Genomic DNA, 19,075 nt, shown 5'->3' on the forward strand with positions numbered 1-19,075 from the left:
AACTAGGCAGATCTAGGAAGCCAGTTACCAACATAAACCGTTAGTTACTATATTGCAGCAACAGTAATCATACCAATGCTAAAGCAATATAAAACTGCGGTGTCTTTAACGGGAGTGGAGTCTTAGTGCCAGCCTGACTGGCAGCAAGATTTCATGACAGTCCTGACAGCATTCAGCCAAGACAAGTAGCATGCCAGTATGTCCAAAGCCTGTGTCTTCAGCTCAGTAGAAGAAATCAGGAGTATAATAGCTTGTGTATTTCTGTTCTGCTCTCCCAGAATCTTCTTTGTAGTAAGATTTTAAATTTGCCAACACTTAATAACCAAAAAAAAGTAAATTTAAAGGCAGGGAAAGTGAATTCTAGGTTCAGATCCTCTTAGGATGACATCCCAGGATTAATACATAGTAAAAAAAAAATTAGTACGTAACTATCCTCAAAGATGAGTTTTTAGGACTAAACTAGTGAATTAGTCCAACCGTACAGAAACTGGAATACATGCAGAGTGATAAAGCAGGAGGTCACTTTTAAGAGAAATTAGCAGTGAAATAAGTCAGTAGAGAGGCACGCCTCTCACACAAAAGCAAACCAGGTAGTATCACATGATCACATGTCTAGACATCCCTTTTTGCAACTGCTACAAAAAGATGTTCACAAGACCCACATCAGTGGCTTCACTAAGAACATTAAAACATTCCCAACTGCCTCACAGTTGAGACCCCTGAACCTTTCAAAGTTATTTTTGAATTTTAGTATTTACTGTGCTAGAGCGCCAACTTGAATTTTTACAGTATGCAATTCAGATTGTAGGAGGTATTTAAATATAGATGATTTACAATAAAGAAATATATTCAAATGAGAACATTTTGGTTCACTTACAGTCATTATTGGTCCAAAACAGTTTCTGATGCATTAACAGAATTTTTTCAGGGTTATCTGCTGACAGAAGTTGATGATGGACAAAACCTGTTCCCCCTTAATTTCTGCTCCACCCATATTCACACTTGGTCATCCCACCAGTTGTGAGAATTGTGGTTGGAAGACTGAAGGCTATGCAGGCCAATGACATCTATGATCATGCGAACCATATCCAAGAGCCAATTTCTGACACAACTCTAATATATTCAAGTAACAACAACAACTAAAAGCTGCAAGTCGAAGTAGCTAGAACCCTACAAACGCTCTCCTCTTTGATAAGAATCAGAGATACAATGAACCTTTAGAGCATAATTCTTTAATGTAGTTTCTTGTGGAGTCTGAGAGGTAAATCATTCAGATGTGTATCTGTATTTCAAGAAAAAAGTTAGACCACATTGAGATACATTATAGTCTTGATTTCAATTACAGAACATGGTTTCATAAAATGATGTAAAAATGTTTCAGTATTATAGAAATCTGATTCCTGCTCCAAACTGAACACCATCACATATCCTGAAAAGAAACAAATAATAAACAACATAAGTGATAGGTAAGTTACTGATGAAATTAAAATCAATTCTCCCTATCCTCAATTTCCCAAGCTTTTCAATCTTTGGGAAGTTACAATACAAATACTAGCTGATAAAGGCTTTTTAAAATAAATACCCTGCCAATCTGTTATCCATGTGGAGTATTTACATCTGCAAAGTAAAAACCATAGTTTTCAAATTGCCATTATTCACGTTTCACATGAATGACAGGTAGAAGCATAATCCAAGTCCTATACAAAATACAGAGTATCTCACAGAGTATTCACAGGCAAGAACAGGCTCCTTGAAGCTTTTTTTACTGTGTACTGTAATATTTGCTTGATGTAGGATAACTGGCTGCTAACAAATTAATTTGTTCTCCCTTTCTCTTTATAGTTAATCTTGTTTTTGTTTTTCAAGCAAAGATATTAAACTAGGTATTTATCTGATCGTTTGATTTTGGAAGGCTCAAGAAAATCCCATGAGCTGTTTGAGCGATCATTTCACCTAAACAAAATCTGCTACGCAGCTATTCATACATTTCAACAGCTGATCTCAAGTTTGAACTTTGAAACTTGACAAACACAATCTTGAACCAAGAAGTACTGTGAAACCAACAGGAATATAGAGATCTGAAAGAAGAGTATCAAGTGCTGAAAAATCTCTAAATTGGCAAAGAGCAAACAAAATTAAAAGGCAGCAATTCTCTCTGACAAAACCAGACAGAAGTGCAGTAATCTTTAAAACCAGTTAACTAACAAAATTGGTGTAAAAAACTAACCTGTCACCGGACTGTACTCCCATGGGGAAACAGTAGTTAAGCTCTAATCTAGCAATGTTTCCAAGTCGAAGCACTATGCCGGCACCGTAAGACCACCGGATATACTCTGCCAGCTTCTGCAGATGAGCTCTGGGACCATCACCTGAAAGCAAACCAGCAGCAGAACAAGCATCAAAGTTGATTGTCAGGGTGGTCAAAGGCTAACTGGGTTTTCAGAGGTAGAAGACACACTACTTAGGAGCATCTCCTGCAGATTCAAAATGTAGGTACTACCCACAACTCTCAAATGCCAAGTACCTTGGACTCAAACTACTATGGTTTTGCTGGTTGATCTTCATTTCCCATCGCAGGGTACCTACTTGCATGAATCTGGAAACAAGTACCAAACACGTAAATGTCTTTAGTGGGTCTCTATTAGTTTTGAAGTTAATTAATCTGCTTTTCAATTGTGCATAAAGTGTTTCACTCCCATACGGACGCCACCTCTCTTCCATCAAGCAAGGCAGACATCAAACACTATATCCCAAAATTAACTGAAATTATATTGAAAAGTCATACACAATTGGTGATGGGAGAAAAAAACCCCGAAGGCACATCAGCTACCACACCCGCATCTACACTCTAATGCCACCACTTTTTATTTAGTTAATCCCAGTAAACACTGGAATCCCACTAAAACATCATCTTCCAATCTCCCTTCAGAACGGTGTAAGCAGCAGGTATAAATCAATTACCACACTGGTCTCTGAACATCACCAATTCACAGATACTACTGTCACCACCCTAGCTCTCTTTTCCACAAGTTGTGCTAGACTTTCTGTAAAAAGCTAAAAAAATTACTGCCAATCTGTCAAATATACAAGTTAATAGCAGCAGCTTTTTGACAGGCACCAAAATATACATAGTAAACAAACTGCTTCCGAGTAAACAGGCACAGAACAGCTCTCATCATCTTTTTACTTTTACATATGTAGACAAGCAGGTTTTGTTATATACAATTCTATCGAGTCTTACCATAATTGAGATTGCAGAGGTTTCCGGCATTAAGGAAGAAATGTGTTCGGAAAAGGTCTCCAAACCCTCCCCGGCCTGGCCGGAAAGGCAGAGGGGTGTACAGATGCAAGCCTCCAGCCCAGTAGGCTTCTCCTCCCAGGTAATCACCTATTTAGGTAAAATGTTGAGATAGAAACATTTACTGTGGAATATATTAAAAGAACCAGTTGTTAAAGGTATGAGAACGCATCCTTAAGTTGTTTTACATTACACTTCTATCCTTTACAACTCTTGCCATTTGCTTCTAGCTCTCTCCAACCTCACCACTATCAAGTAAAAAAATTAACACACAATTCTTTCAACCTACCAAGTGAAGTGCCCTTTTGCTTCATTCCCTCACTGGAACAGCCTGAGGCACACACCTACTTGTGGTTCATCAGAGACTACCTCCTGAACATCTCTGAAATACTTGCCTTCATTTTAAAAACGGGAAATTTATGCAATTAAGTAATTAGTTTTAAAATATACTGAATACTGAATCCACTGATAATAGCAGGTCATCAGCAGGGTAAGGAAGCTTCTGGCTGTCAAAACACCTTTGTTCATCATGTAATCTTTCCCCTAAGCTCCCTGAACATATGCTGTATCACACAGAGATTGAACGTGACTGTTGCTATAACCATCATTCAGGAACTTTTTCAACTTGAAGATTGCTTACTAATTGAAGTGACATACTGGAAGTATGCAAGTCTGAACAACGCACTTGGTTTACAAAATTAGCTTATGGCTTAATGAAGAACTACTGGGCTTTATTCCATTGTGAACTAATATATAAGGACAGATCAAAGACATAACACTTCTCAGATTAAAAGTGCAGAATGAGTGCAATGATTTTTAAGATATACAAAGCTTGGGGACAGAACTGGAGACTGTCACACACTGATATTTACAGTATTGTCAGAGGAGCAGGATGTAAAAGTTTCAGACCTTCACTCTGCGGTCCAATGCTGTACATACTGAATCCACGCACACTTGTTGGTCCACCAAGGTAAAACCTAGTGAATACAGTCAAATTTAATTTAATGCTTCACTTGAAAGGATGTATTTGAAAATACCTAGCCATACCTCTAACATTGCTTTTCAGAGTTACAGGTAACTTTGTAACGCATTTAGTAAAGTCTATTTAAAGAAATACAAAAAATCATATCTAAATCTAAACCACGTATTTGCAAAAAAATCAAAATAAATAGAAGTATTAAAAATAAAAACCTACAGTTTTACATATGCCTGACAAAATTTTGCAGATAGTAAATATCATTTTGTAACCACAAATATTGGCAGGCAGAGATACCATGTAGCAAATCACAAATTTAGACTAACCTAATACAAAAATCAAAACCAGAAGGCATGGCTTGAATACTAACATGCAATTAAAGCTAACTAGAAACATTTTAATCTCCTCAGAACCAGAACTACTACTGCTTCTCTCTTCTACTATAGAGTTTTCTTTATACATTACCTGGGTTGACTGAAAACCATAAAGAAACATTTAAAGAACTTGCCTGTCAGCTATACTGGATGGCTTTTCTCCAATAGGTACTAGCATTCCACCCCAAAGCGATGCTGAGAATACCTTTGGAGAGAAAAAGAAGTTGTTTATTAATATGTATTACATAATTTCCCCAAAAACACTCTTAGTAAAATTTCATTGCTCAGTAACTGGCAGAGTTCTCATTAGTCTGACAAAGTTGCAGATGATCACAGCATACGCATGGATATCACACCATCAGTAATGGTATTTTCAGGGAACTCTTGATCATTGCTGCCCTCTTTCTTTCATATGGTGCTACATCTTGAAGAAGTCAATGCAGCAGATTTGAACCAAGTGCTGCTTTCACAATAGCTGAAGGGAACACTCATCAAGCTCCTATTTTCTTATGCATTTTCATGACTTTTTTTCATTTTCAAGAATACACTGCTGACATAAATTACTCCTGGCAATTTTAAACCCACAGGAGGCTAAGTCCAACGTATAGCTACCAAAAACCGTACAATTATTAACTGTCTGTAAATTAGCCTTATAATTAAATGAAACCACCTTCTGCAGCTCACTGTACTGACATCAAACACATATACTAACTAGTTATCTATACAGTAATTCTTGGGAGCTAATCACTATAACGAATACATTTAATCGCTTGCTGCCTGCGTACCAAGTAGAAGTACTACTGCCAGATGGTAAGATCTATTGTCAATACCTAGGCTGAAGGTATTGGATAATGTCTCTAATTTTACAGCACCCTCCTGCTACCTTCTGCCCTGAGAGTCCCCAGATGATACAAAATTTTGCAGATGATAAATACTGCCTGCCATTATCAGATATAAGCTCATCAGGCAGCGTACAGCATATGCAAAAGTCAGTTCCACGCAAGTCTACACTCATGAACAATGGGTGATAATAAAATTATGTACACCACGTGATGAGACATGATTCACTTTCATTCACAATGTAGGCATATTAGCAGTCATGGGAAAAAGCAAAGCCATGAAGCCATTAAATTATTTCATAGGAGAATACGCCATCTTTCTCAGCTGAAGGTCAGCAAATAAATGTAAGATGATTACAAGTACGCTTATCAGGCAACGCCCTTTCTTCCACCATATGGAAGGTGCAAATACAGTGTAATAAGAAAGGGGTATAGCAAAGAGCCTTAAAATGCCCTTCTGTGTTGGCCTCATTGGTCTAAACCAAGAACTTCATTGCACTGAGTCGCCTCAGAATAAAAGCAGGAAACAGCAGACTGACAGATCCTTCCAGCATCAATTGGTTAGTATCTGCACTATGGAAGTAGTTTGGAGTTTTTCAGTTGTACTGTTGGCATAATGTTAAGATTCTTCCAGTCTCCTAGAAGTTCTTCATCATTAGTGTACTTCTATAAAAACTATCAAGAGGTAGACATCTTCTCAATGCTTTTTTGTTTTTTGTCAGTATGTTGGGATGCAAATATTGTAACCCTCTGATTTTTTAATCTTCATAACAGAAGTTGCTGTTTAATTCCCCATTCAGCTATGAGACAAGAACTTACTGCACCATCTCCATGTGATGAAGAACTTCTTTCTAAATACAGACAGAAGTATTTCTAGGATATATTGAAATTCTTATTTCACTAAGCAGAAAAAAAATATTTCCACCTAATACTAGGTCTGTGCTGTTAAAGCCACTCAAAACTTAAGGTCTCTATGTTCTCATAAGCAGCTGAAGTTCTTTAAACATGAACTTGGAGTTATCCTGTCATTTCCTCTGAAAGAAATCTAGGTAGTATACACAAGAACTGCTCTGCCAACCAAACCCAGTCTTTAAGTGATGATATAGGAATTTATTTCAAAACCATGCAGTGACTGCAAACCAATGCACTAACACAGACACCACACCATAAAATCTGTGACGTGTTCTGCCTATGGGGTGGCAGACTGGGGTCTCATACAAACTTCTCATGGTAACATGTTTCTTTTTTATTGGAACTTAAGTTTTTCATTGTGCACAAAATGTTGTAGTGCAAGCTTAGCGTTGTAGTGAAATCAGTCTTCCCATTCTTTCCCAATAATTTTACATAGCATAAGTAATTACATGCCACGATACCAAAATTGGTAGTCATATATTCATAATTTACAATGACAAAAGAAATCTAAACCATGATTAGTCAGAATATTCATAACCAAGGCTGTAATAAGTTTTTGAAAAATCACTCAAGAAAGATCACAAAGAACAGACATGCCCAACATTACTTCTGAAAGGAAAAGAGTTCATATGGTTAACTGTCAAACAAGCTGTTCTTTCCAGAATGCCCACTTCTCAAGTGACTGCACATGCCAGGAACATCAGGTTAAAAATAAGAGGCTTTCACTTTCAAAAAAACAAATCAAGATATCTATGCCATCCATCTTTTACTTCCACAATCTTTTTCTAACCCATGGTGAAAAATCATCATAGACACAGATTCAATAATCTAATTTGCTAACTCAGATTAATTACTAAAATATCCTTAAAAAAATTACCGAATCCCAGATGAGTTGCTTATTCAACTGAAATTCAAAATCCTCTTTCAGAAAGCTCACGTCTCCACCTGTATAGCCAGCCAACTCCTGTAAAGACATGTTTATGAAAGCTGTAATGGGTATTACATGTTTCTTCCCTCTAACGGTTCATCATATCTGCATCAGCATAGGCAGTGTTTTCTGTACAAGAAATACAGATATACTGGTATGGAAAGACAACAGAATTTTGGGACAATGAAAAACCATGCATGACCCTCAGAACAATGAGCTGCATTTTTCTCTTCCAAATATTAAACCAAGCTATTGCTTTCTAAGCCATTTTGTATATGACAGCAAAATAAAATGGAGCAGGAAAATTCAGCACCCAAAATCAAAACTCTTACTGTATTTACCTAGACCGAATAAGATTTCAAATGTACTAAAGCAGGGCTGAAGACCCAGACAGTTGCATTCCACCAATGCAATTTGAAAATAACAAGTGAAGTGACTGGATCAGTGTTAGAGGCAGCATCTAACAAATAATTTGTTATCTAAACCCTGAATTATAACCACCTTTCTGACTCAGAATACTTCACTGTTGCTTACAGGAACAGTAGCACTTAACAGGAACAGCACAGAGTCCCAATGGCATTTCAAAACAATCTGTTTCTAAAGCATCGCAGAAGTTAATGCTTCTGAAGTCTTAACCCATACAGCAGAAAAGCCAGCTTTTCTAAAAGCTCTGAAACTAGTAAGAGTGAAAAACATTTTCTGTGCCAAAATGATTCATGTGTATGGCGTTGAGAGTTCTTTTTACCCCGTCTCTCATTTTTAATTCTAAGACTTACAAACTTTGTAAGTAGCAACAGGACCACGGTCTGGTAGTCTCACATTACAGTGTTAGAAAACAAGGACTAATATCTACTGGAAAGTGTAGAGGAAATACTGTAAGGGATAATATATCTCAGTGAGTAAATAATTTACTGCTAATGGCAAGATAAAATGGAGGTGCTGTTTGACCAAATGGTATACAAATGAAAATTTGCCATCATAAAAAAGGTTTCATGATTTTAAGTGTCACACACTGTAAAAATAAAAAGTAAATACCTGTCATCACTGTCTCCTAGTCAATTTGCGATTGAATTCTATCTTTAGACATTTCTAAGATGAACATCAATTAGGTAAATTAAGACTTACTCAAACACACTTACAGATATAAATACAGTAATAGCATAAGTTACTTAATACTACCTGATTAATTTTCAGCAAAGCCCCTCGTCTTGGCAAGATTGAGGAGTTCCGGGAATCAATTACCATGGCATGCTGAAAAAAAAAAAATATCAAAAAAATATTTTTAGGTTCTCATATCTGTTGAATACCACAGAGTGACACTAGTATTTTCCTTCAAAACCTGTGCAAACAGTGGAAGACAACCACAGCTCCAGCTAAGGCTAGTGCAGCTTCACAGATCTGCGAATAATGTAGAATCACAGAATCATTTAGGTTGGAAAAGACCTTTAAGATCATCAAGTCCAACTGTTAACACAGGACCTACAGACTAACTTAGTTTTGAATTTAGAGGCTACATGAAATGCATACATTTGTATCTTTTGGGCATGGTACACAGCAGAAATACAGCAGCAACAATGCCCCAGTGTAAATCATCAATTTTGTGACAGTAACCTGCAAATAGTTTATCTCCTACAATTTCTAAGCTACAAGTTAAAGATGGCAAGTGACCAAAAACTACTATAGGTAGGAAAGAATATTTACAAAGGGCACAGCAACTCTAGGATGAGGAAATTTACTGATCTCATCTTCCAGAAAAGAAGACAATTGTGCAAAAAGAGAAAGCAGATGAGACAGAAGGAGGCCCTGCAGAAAGAACAAGCCAGCCTATGCCACAGTCAAAACGCAAGAGCCAACTATGAAAATACGTTTTCTCTCTGGACCTCCTAGATGGCTCTGTGTGAATGACCAAACACAGCAAAAGATGTCTGAAGTAAAACATAGTACCCACTACGACAAAAACTCCTTCAGTTCATTCGTAAGTATTAGATGACTCAAAATAATGTGTTTTAAAAATTATCATGAAAAAGTCTTACAGAGAGAGAAGATTTAAGAGAGTGTCCGCTTTCTTCTCGAACAGAAAAGGATGCTGTTCTAGCAAGGCAGCCAAGCTCTCTCCACACGCCCTCCCACTTCAGTGTGTGATTCGTCTTCCAGATTGGAAACTACAAATGAAGAATTAAGTAAGAAATTTTAAAAAATCCTGCTACAAAATTAAAATAAACATCTCCCTGAAAAATCTTTCTCTCTGAAGTTTTTTTTTATAAGATTCTATGCTTTTTCTTTCCAAGCTTCTTGGATCTGAGAGAAACCCTTTTTCATTTCAGAGTAATACTAATTCTGCTCCAGCCAAGAGAGTTTCTCCAAGTAGGTACACACTACTTAATCCAACCCAAATGAAAAGTATCTTGAATTGGGCTGATAAAGTGAGCTAGGCAACAAGCTGCCTCTCTGAAATCACACTTTAATCATTAAAATTTTGGAGAAAAACACACTGGTATTTTTATATGGCCAAAATAAGATTGAATTCTAGCAGAAAGACTAAAGTGTATTACTTCTGTCATTTTAAAATTGTTGACCTCTTTCAAATAATGACAAGTTAGCCCCGTGCACAAGTGTCTCAATCATTAAAAAAGTAAACCAAATATTTGTGAAAGCCAACTGTGACCCGAATTAAATCTAAATGAAGCATGTGTTCCACAAACCCTTGTGCTACACTTACATTGAATTCTGTTGATATTCCTCTATCCGTTTCACGAAGAGAGCTCCAAGGGAACTGTCCAGTTACTTTATACAGGTTAACTGAAAAACTGAAACACAACATTACTGGTAGGTTTGAAAGTGAAACTATGTAATTAAGTGGAGGTTTATCACAAAAACTTAAGAAACTAGCTCTGCTACGTTATTAACAGTCCCTCAGGAAAGAAATACATTTAATTACTACTCACTGGAAGATCTTATTGTTTTATATTCCTTCACTAAAAAAAGAGTAGGACTCAAAAATGCATCCCTTACTTTCTTTCAAAGTTTCCAGGCTGTGGTTTGAAGAATGACAGGCCATATGAAGTTTCCTTTGTTCCATAGGAGAACTGGAAGGTTACCTTTTCTGCACGTCCAAAGAGATTTGGGAACTTGAGCCCAAGTACCTATAGAAAATAAAAAAACCCCTCACAGCATTTCACAGTTTGTTGTCTTGCATCTTAACCATATGCTGAACACAAGCATATCTATGATGAGAATGAAAAATGAAGACATTAAAAATAGCTGCAACTGAATGTGTTTTTCTTTTAAGTTAGATTTCTTTTTGCACTGGCAGCAAAAGCCATCACAACAGCACAAGTTACAGTTAATCATCCACTTTTTATTGCTGTCCAGTAGCTACTGACTTCATCTGCATTCTTGGTGTACCATCAGTACTGCTATTACGTCAAGAAAAATATCCCAGCCAGTCTCAAAGCCCAGGAGAATAAGTCTCTGGCATAATAAGCAGCTGCTCTACCAACTGCAGACTTTCCAGCTGATCATCAGGAAAAGTACCCATCAGGTAGGGTTCATTGGAACCTCAGCAATAACCCAATGGAAAATTATCAGTACAGCGTCACTTCTCCATATTTTATTTCTAGTAACAAGATACTCTTGCAATCAGTCCTGACGGCACTACAACATACCATTACAACTCTCCAGAAACTAGTCAAACGCTTCGGCCTGTTCCAACATAAATTTCTTACATCCCTTTGGCAGTACTTGGCCCTTTGGCAGAAAGGATAGGGCAGGTTTCCTCCAAGCACGCACACTATGAGGACTGTTCTATTGTGGAGTGCTCTATTTTAAAAGAGCATAAAAAAGCTACCAAATCCTGACTGCCTTTGTCTAACAGCTATTGGAAGCAAAACAGTCACCTGAACTTTGTGATGATGGCTACTATGCAATTATCCAACTAACCAGAAAGGGCTATTAGGATGAAATACTAGATCTATAGGCTTCAGATGAATTTTAGGCATTAGAATAAATGTCAAATCTATTCAACTTTTCAGCAGACAATCTCTGCTGCCAATACCAGCGTGTAAGAGTCATGCTTTTACATCACTCAAGTGTTTTGCTTTGCTGTAGAATTAAAATCAAATGTAAGGGGAAGCTGAGCACAAAAGAAACCAAAGTAGCTTTCAGGCTGTTTTCAAAGATACTAGAACCAACAAGGAGGACTCCCCACTGGTTTCATTTGGGTCATGATCCTCTGGACATTGCTCTTAGCAGCAGAGCTGCATAAGCAGCTCTCAACTCACTAATTTCCTGTTCTCCTTGCACCTACAAAATACCATCACCTGAGTCATACAGAATCTTATCCAGGTTAAAAATACCTCTAAGAAGAAAAGGATGAGTCCCTTGATCTGGCTTATCTACCAGTCCCAGGCACAGCTGCACTGTGCACATGAGAAGGTAGGAAGGGTGCAAGAATGAGCACCTGAAAGCACCATCTGCTTACACCAGCACTTCTGTTAGAAGGACATTAACAGAACAGCAGCACGGCTGTTACTTTTTTGCGCCAACTGGTAAACATTTTTCACACAAGATTTTTAATGTGATGCATCCTTAACTAAATCCAGTGGGGAACAAGTTCCACTGTTTATATGGTTCTAGGAAACCTTGCCCTTTGCAGCTCAGAATAACTGGTATTGGGCTAAAACAGTGAAAAACAAGAACAATTTTAAAGTCATATACAAAGCATTTCAACTGAGAAGAAAAACACTTTAAATAGATCTCACAGAAACTAAATGCTAAACTCCTTACTAATTGCTCCAGTAGACAAAGCATCTTAAACATTATCAAGAAATAACAAATCATTTTAAGAATTAACATACTGAGTTGGAAGTTACAGCATTCTTCCCTAGCTCAAAATAGGCTTTTGCTAAATGAAAGCCTGACTAATACAAAGACTCTTTAGAGACAAGGGTCTGGCCAAGCCTCAGTAAAGCTGGATCAAGAAAATAATTTGGCTTGGATCACCAAATTCCTTGCTAGGTTAGAAACACAAAAGACAGACGAATATCAAAATGAATTAATAATTATTTGAAATTATCCATACCATACTGCCTTCATTGTTGCCAACCATAGTGTTATAACTTCCAGTTAGTCTTCTCAGCTCTGTTACCTCAAAAGTTACATCTAAACCATTTGGAAGGGCATCATCTCCTACATAAACAAAAAAAAGTATGTTATCTTTAAAGAGATATTCAAAAACCACGGAAGGTGACTTGAATTACTTGAAAACTGGTTGAATTAAATTACAATAAAAGTCAACATTACAAAGAAAAATGGCTTGAGAAAAAGATGTCCTTTGGATATGAGTGGATACATGCCATCATAGCATGCCTGGCTTTAATCATCAACATGTTAGTTTAATTATGAAATAGTTAACACCTGTTTGCTACTTACCCACTAAAAACAAAAGATGTACACAACTTCTTATATTAGAATAAACAGAAATTAAAAACATGGCAAGAACAATGCTATCACTAGGGCAGGGCTCCCAGCATTTTGCAGGTAAGTGCTGATCAACAGAAACCACGCAGTTCCCTCAGGGCTCTGGCTATGGCAGCTGTTCCAAAACACACCCGTCAAGGGTACCTAATTCTCCTTGAAGCAAATGGGACAGAATCCCATCACCAGCAACCTGTGGGGCTGCAATGCATTTCCTTCTCAGTAACACAACTTCCCTCTCTGCTGAAGAGAACAACAATGAGTTTGAAAAGCAGCCACAAGCCTGGGAATACCAACTGAGCGTTACTGTGAAGCCTGCACACATTCAACTGCCCCATATATCATACAAGCCAATTTTTATTCACAAGCACTGATCCAGTTACTAGCATTTCCTTAAGCACCAAGGATGTGCTGATATAATGTCAGTAATGGGATGTGTAATACATGGAAGTACAGGACACATCTTCAAGTTTTTCCTCAAGTGTTCCTCTGAAACTCTGGACTGAGAGATGTGTACTGTAATTATTTTAGTGCTGGAAATACACTCATTTTTGCATGTATACAAGTAGTATTTATATACACACACATATACGCAGACAGACATGCAAGTACATCTTCATAAGGATAATGGATGTAGACACATACATTCGTATATGTAGCACACCTAAATGTACATGTAAGATATGTAAAGGTATATGAGAAAGTAAGTTATATACACAAAAAATGTCCAACCTCTTACACGGGGAAATATAAATTATAAGCAAGCATGTGTCCATATGTGTGTGAGAAAACAGGTGAGGATTCATGAGGCGATACATACCTTGACAGGTATCAATCAGAACATCTACATGTCTAAAGATTCCTAGACGAAGCAACTTTTCACGCGCTTCATGTGATTTTCTCATCACCTACAGGATGAGACAAGTAGCTTAGTCATGGAATCATGGAATAATTTGGGTTGGAAGGGACCTCCAAAGATCATCTACTCCACTTGAGTCTTTCAGGTTACCAAAAAATAACTAGGATAAAATAGTTAAAATGCAGCTAAGTTATACAATATTCACAGATTTTGTGTACAAAGACACATATATGTACCTTCAAAACATATCACAGCCACTTTTAACACTTGAATTGATAAAGAAATAAATTAAACCCAGAGCATCTGGCTTAATTCCTACCTTTTGCTAGTATGCTTCCTAATTGTTTTAATATTTAAACCTATTACTCAAACAGGTTTCAGCAGTTAAAACTTATACACCTATTTACAGGCCTCATGCTTTTGGCAAAAAACCCAAACACCCTAATCTGTTTAAATGTAGACCAATTTACAGGTCTAATTGTCAGCCATACTCCAGAAGGAGTCACCACCTAAAAGTGGAAGGACATACAGCCTAACTCACACTTTGACCCATTGTGGAGATTGGTATCAATCATCTGTGCTGAGATCCAGTAATTCACCTTTAGCAAATTAACTGAAAATGTCACCTGCACGGTTAGCAATTCTCAAATGGGAGGAATGAAGCTGAGAAAGTATCCGAGAGTACTGTTAGCCACCTCACAACGTGAGCTGAACAAATCAGAAAATGCAGTACTTGCCAGTATTTCATATTTAAGTTTGGCTTTCATATCACAAGATCAGAATCATCATAAGACTTGACAAAGTCACCCCACATCTGAAGGGAGTCTCCCAAAAGCAGGAAAAAGAGAAAATAGTAACCTGAATTTTTAAACAGGAGGTCTGATACTACTACAGTACTTACATCAATGAGATTTTTAGCCTTGAAAACATCAGAGATTTCATACATTATAATGTCATCTTTGGTCCTTCCAAGTCCTTCGAAGTGCACATGCTGAACTACCACCTAAACAGAACAGATGTTTAAACACAAATACTTAATTTGAATCTAATAACGAGTATCAAAAATCACCAACACACACAAAAATATTGTTGTCCAAATGAAAAAACACATAGATTCCTAGGATAGTCACTGCTAACCTACATTATCAGAAATCAGTGCTACTGACAATCGTGGAAAGTTGTTCCCTTAACATGAAAATTAAAGAAAAAAGAACTCTAACACCAAAGCTAATACTGGTTGTAACAGAAGAGACAGTAACAAACTGTAGCTGATGGGATTTTAGTCATAAGTGTTGTAAGGACAAATAAAGTCACTGCAGAAATAACACCCAGATATTAAGACACATTAAGACAAAACGTAGTTAGTCATTTCTTGTATCAGCTACACATAAGCAAAGAGTTAAAGGAAAAAACAAATCAACCATCAAGCCATAAATATTTAAACTAACTATTAAAATTATCACTGCCACTGGAGCATTCTAGTTTAAAATGCACATTAAGATCACTTCCATTATGAGGTTTTATATTTTCTTGAAATCATTCATCTTTTATATAATCATCTGAGGTAATTTTATCTTAAAAATCACAACACACTCCAAGTTAGCTGGTACAAATAGACTACAGTGATTGCATTTCCCTTATTTTTTCAACCTTTTCAGTGTATACAATTTTAGGAGTAGGTGTAAAAAAAAACAACTGCAAATGTTTCATGTATTCACTTGTAATAAAAACAGCAGAATAAGAGCAACCTAGCATTACTGCAAATTGCTTAAAGAAACCTATCAGAATATATCCATAATCAAATAAAAACATTATTACCAAACTTCTAGCGAGTGTGATTCTGAATAGCACAAAGGAAAGGAAAATTTTAAAAAGATAACAGTTGTTATCTCACCTCTCTAGCCTGGCTAAATATATCATGGGCCATGACAGACATGCTCTTACATGTAAAATACAAACAAACAAGTTACCATCCTCTGCTGAATTTAGTATTTCCCTCAGCAACATAATTCATGTTGGTGGCATTTTACCCAAAGCTGGCTAATACTGCACTCTAGCAGATTAAGGACAGTTGCTTTGTTTGCACCTAAGCGGTGTTGCAGAAGCAGTAATCTCTTATGAGAGAGAGGGGAAAGCAGCATCTGGAAACAAGTCTAGTAACTCAAAGCTGAATTCTAGTAACAACTACGGTACGGAAAAAAAATAAATAACAGAGACTAGACAACATCAGATTAAACTCACAGCATTAAATTTAATTCTTCCACATCTCAAACCATAATTTAGAAAGCTCCCTTAGGAAAAACATGCAAGCAAGGGTGTCCAGGCATTTCTCTTAAGAAAAAAATGAGCATGTTGTACAGGTACTTACATCTTTGTTTTCGAGAATTTCCTGCTTGGCCTCAGGTTCAACTTCAACCAGTTCAGCTTCCTCTCCCAAGGCACCAAAGTCTGGCCCACCCATTGGAAGAGGCTCCAAGCTCTGAAAGCATAAAAGAAAACTGCATTTAATATGGTATGTGGATTTATGATTTATGCCTTTTGCAAAGGAAAAAAATGTATTGTTCTTGATACTGTGCTTGTTCAGATCCTAAGGGGAAAAAAAGCAAAAGAGAAGAACCCAAATGAGGGGAACGACCAGCACACTTGCTACCTACCTGCTTGCTGAATTTTTTAACAATAGCTGAATAGCTTCCATGCCAAATGATTTCTCAAAAATACTTTGCACTTTTCACAAAATAACCTTATTTTTAAGGCATGCTTCCTATTTTATCTTTAAAAAAAAAAAAAATCTAAAAAATCAGGGTGCCACTACTTAGTTTGGGTTTTGGGGAGGGAGAGGAGTGTTAATGTTGAACAATAAAAAAACACAAAAGGTGTTCTCAGCATGTTACTTCACATATATTTATATGTTTTTATATTTTAATATTTCCTTTAAAAGTAACCTTCCAAGTAACGCTCAAGAACCTCAGTCCCTATCCATCAGAAGTGTGCATTTTAATCAAAGTGGTTTCCAGCACAGCATGGCTTTATTTACTATACCTGAAAGAGTCCTAGAATAAGACTTATCAGAAAATAAAGGATTCAAGCATGAATGAGTAGAGAGTTACCTGCAAAAGCAGAGGTCAGGATTGGATAACTCCGTAAATCTACTTTTAGTCTTAAGTGACTAATACAGTACTTGCCGTATTATGTAGGGATAGTTGTTTTGCTGGAATAGTAAATTGCTATTACATATCAGAATCAAGTTAAATGAGGACACAATACTCTCTCACTCCCAGTAATTTTCAGGCAAACATGAAACGCTCTGCATCCATACAATATTGTGTATCAGTTTATACTACAGATGGATACAAAACCCAAGCATACAAGAAAAAAAAATTTTAAACCAAAATTAAATTAGTCATGGTAATGAGATACTCTGGAGCCTTTACAAGCACCCGGCAGCTGTCCCTCAGTCTAATGAAACACTATGTAAAAGCCTGCTGCTTTTCAACCGGCTCACAGAAAAGACTTAATTGTACCTGGGATCTTGAGGAGTCACCCAGATCATTCTCAGACTCCAAATAAGTCAGTCACTCATTAATCATTCCTGAATTATCTACATCACAATTTTAAACACCCCTGTGCAGGCTCCCCACAGTTACTTTAAGGGGCAAGTACTTTTAAGTTCACAAGGTCTTAACATTTGCTCTGCAATTCCTCTGCTTTACAGTCAACAGCACTGCTGACCTTTTTCTGCATTACACTGATACAGCCTGACTCTCTCACAACCTGTTTTACACATGCTCCTACACTTTTCCATAAAGCAGACTGCTCAATCTAGAATATCCTGAGAAATGCTTCTCTAATAAAGCCTTGAGGCATGGAGAACCCACTGCCTTCCTAAAGTACTTCAGAGCCTACGCATCCTTACTCTTTGAAATTATTTTCTGATAGTTAAAACACAATTTTCCTGTTGCCATTACAAACGCTACTTCTTGTCCTATCTGAACAAACACTTAAACCTTTAAGCTGCTTCTTTAAGCAATGGTATATGGATTTGGAGAGTCACGTAGCTCATCAGGATGGTCTCCAAGTGCTTCAGGGTGCGAGACAGGACAGAGCTCTTTAAGCAACACCGCTGTTTACCAGGGAAGTGCAAACCTACAACTCCACTTCTCACCGTGCTGCCTGCAGCTGTGGGGCAGTTTCTCATTGCTTAGTGGTTTGGGTGTTTAGGGGGCTTTTTTGTTGGGTTTTTTTTTTTTTTTCTATTTTGATTCCTACAGCCAGGCTCTCTCCAGGCCCCTGCGGTAAGGTCAGCCCCGACCGTCGCCAGGAAGGCAGGAAAGTTCCGGGAAGGGAGGGCCAGGCCCCTCCAAGCACGGCGGCGGCCGAGCCCGTGCCCGGCTGGGTCCCTACCCCGCCGCCTGCCACCAGCCCGGCCCCGCGCAGGCCCCCGGCAGGACAGCGCTTACCGGCCCGGCTGACACCCAAGCCTACGTGGGGAGCCTCGGGCAAGTCAGGGCACGGCACGGCGGCCCGATCCTGGTCCTGGTCCCAGCCCCAGCGGCCCGGCGCTCGCCCCCGCCCCGAGCCTGGCCCGAAGGTCGCTGAGGCCGTGCTCTCCCCTCAGGCCGTGCTCTCCCCTCAGCGACCTTCGGGCCAGGCCCCGGGCGGGGGCGAGCGCCGGGCCGCTCTCCGGCGAGCCCCTCCCCGCAGCCCCACGGTGCGGCGCTTACCCGTGCGTGCACGGTGCCCATGGCGGCAAGGGGAGGCGGCGGCCGGGGGCAGCGGGACCGTGCGAAGCGGGAGCCGCCGCCGCTTCAAGGCCGCGACACGGGGGCGGCCATGACAGGTAGCCCCGCCCTGCCTCCCATTGGCCGGAGGAGCGGGAAGAGGCGGGTGCCCCCCCGGGTGCTTCCTCGCGGTGAGAGGGCGCGCATGCGCGACGGGGGGCGCGCTCCGCCGTGACAGGGAGGGCAGGGACAGGGACGCGTGTGGGCCACCACGGCAGCCCCCGCGGGAGAGGGGCGCTAAGCGCCTCAGGGGAGCGGTGACGGGCGGGTACTCCCTTCTGCACAGCATATGCCCGTTACCTGGCGCTGCTGCCTCTGCCGTGTAAATAACTGAGCTTTAACTGAGGAGACAACGCTTGTTTTCTTCCTCCTCGTCTGGTTTTGTGTTGCTTCTGTTCAAATACAAAGAGTAACTTGTAAACTAATGGATTGCAAAGAAAGAAGGGTTTAAACGATGGTAGCTTTCAGGTGCGGCTGGAGCATGAACAAGCATCCATCAGAGTAGCACCCTAAATTGGTATTCTTAAAAAACAAAAAAAAGCTTGCAAGGTGTCTTTTTTTTTTTTTTAAGTCCTTTCACTGTTCAATGCAATTACCACATGCTTGTTTTACTTACACCAGGTGAATTACACTCAA

At 38.8% G+C, this 19,075-nt stretch overlaps 1 protein-coding gene across 1 annotated transcript; it reads right to left on the reverse strand.

Moving 5' to 3' along the window:
• Window positions 1-1,216: 1,216 nt before the first annotated feature.
• SAMM50 (SAMM50 sorting and assembly machinery component) lies at window positions 1,217-18,541 on the reverse strand. The gene is made up of 15 exons (XM_080390803.1): window positions 18,383-18,541; window positions 16,030-16,140; window positions 14,563-14,664; window positions 13,623-13,710; window positions 12,408-12,514; window positions 10,340-10,470; window positions 10,047-10,134; window positions 9,361-9,489; window positions 8,507-8,578; window positions 7,277-7,363; window positions 4,783-4,853; window positions 4,208-4,275; window positions 3,242-3,388; window positions 2,228-2,369; window positions 1,217-1,429 (listed from the first exon to the last, which is right to left on the reverse strand). The coding sequence occupies exons 1-15, from the start codon at window positions 18,401-18,403 to the stop codon at window positions 1,384-1,386; spliced, it is 1,410 nt and encodes a 469-aa protein (XP_080246929.1). The 5' UTR covers window positions 18,404-18,541; the 3' UTR covers window positions 1,217-1,383.
• Between the last annotated feature and the right edge of the window lie 534 nt (window positions 18,542-19,075).

The sequence above is a fragment of the Falco punctatus genome (assembly GCF_963210335.1).
Source record: "Falco punctatus genome assembly, chromosome: 6".
Lineage (NCBI taxonomy): Eukaryota > Metazoa > Chordata > Aves > Falconiformes > Falconidae > Falco > Falco punctatus.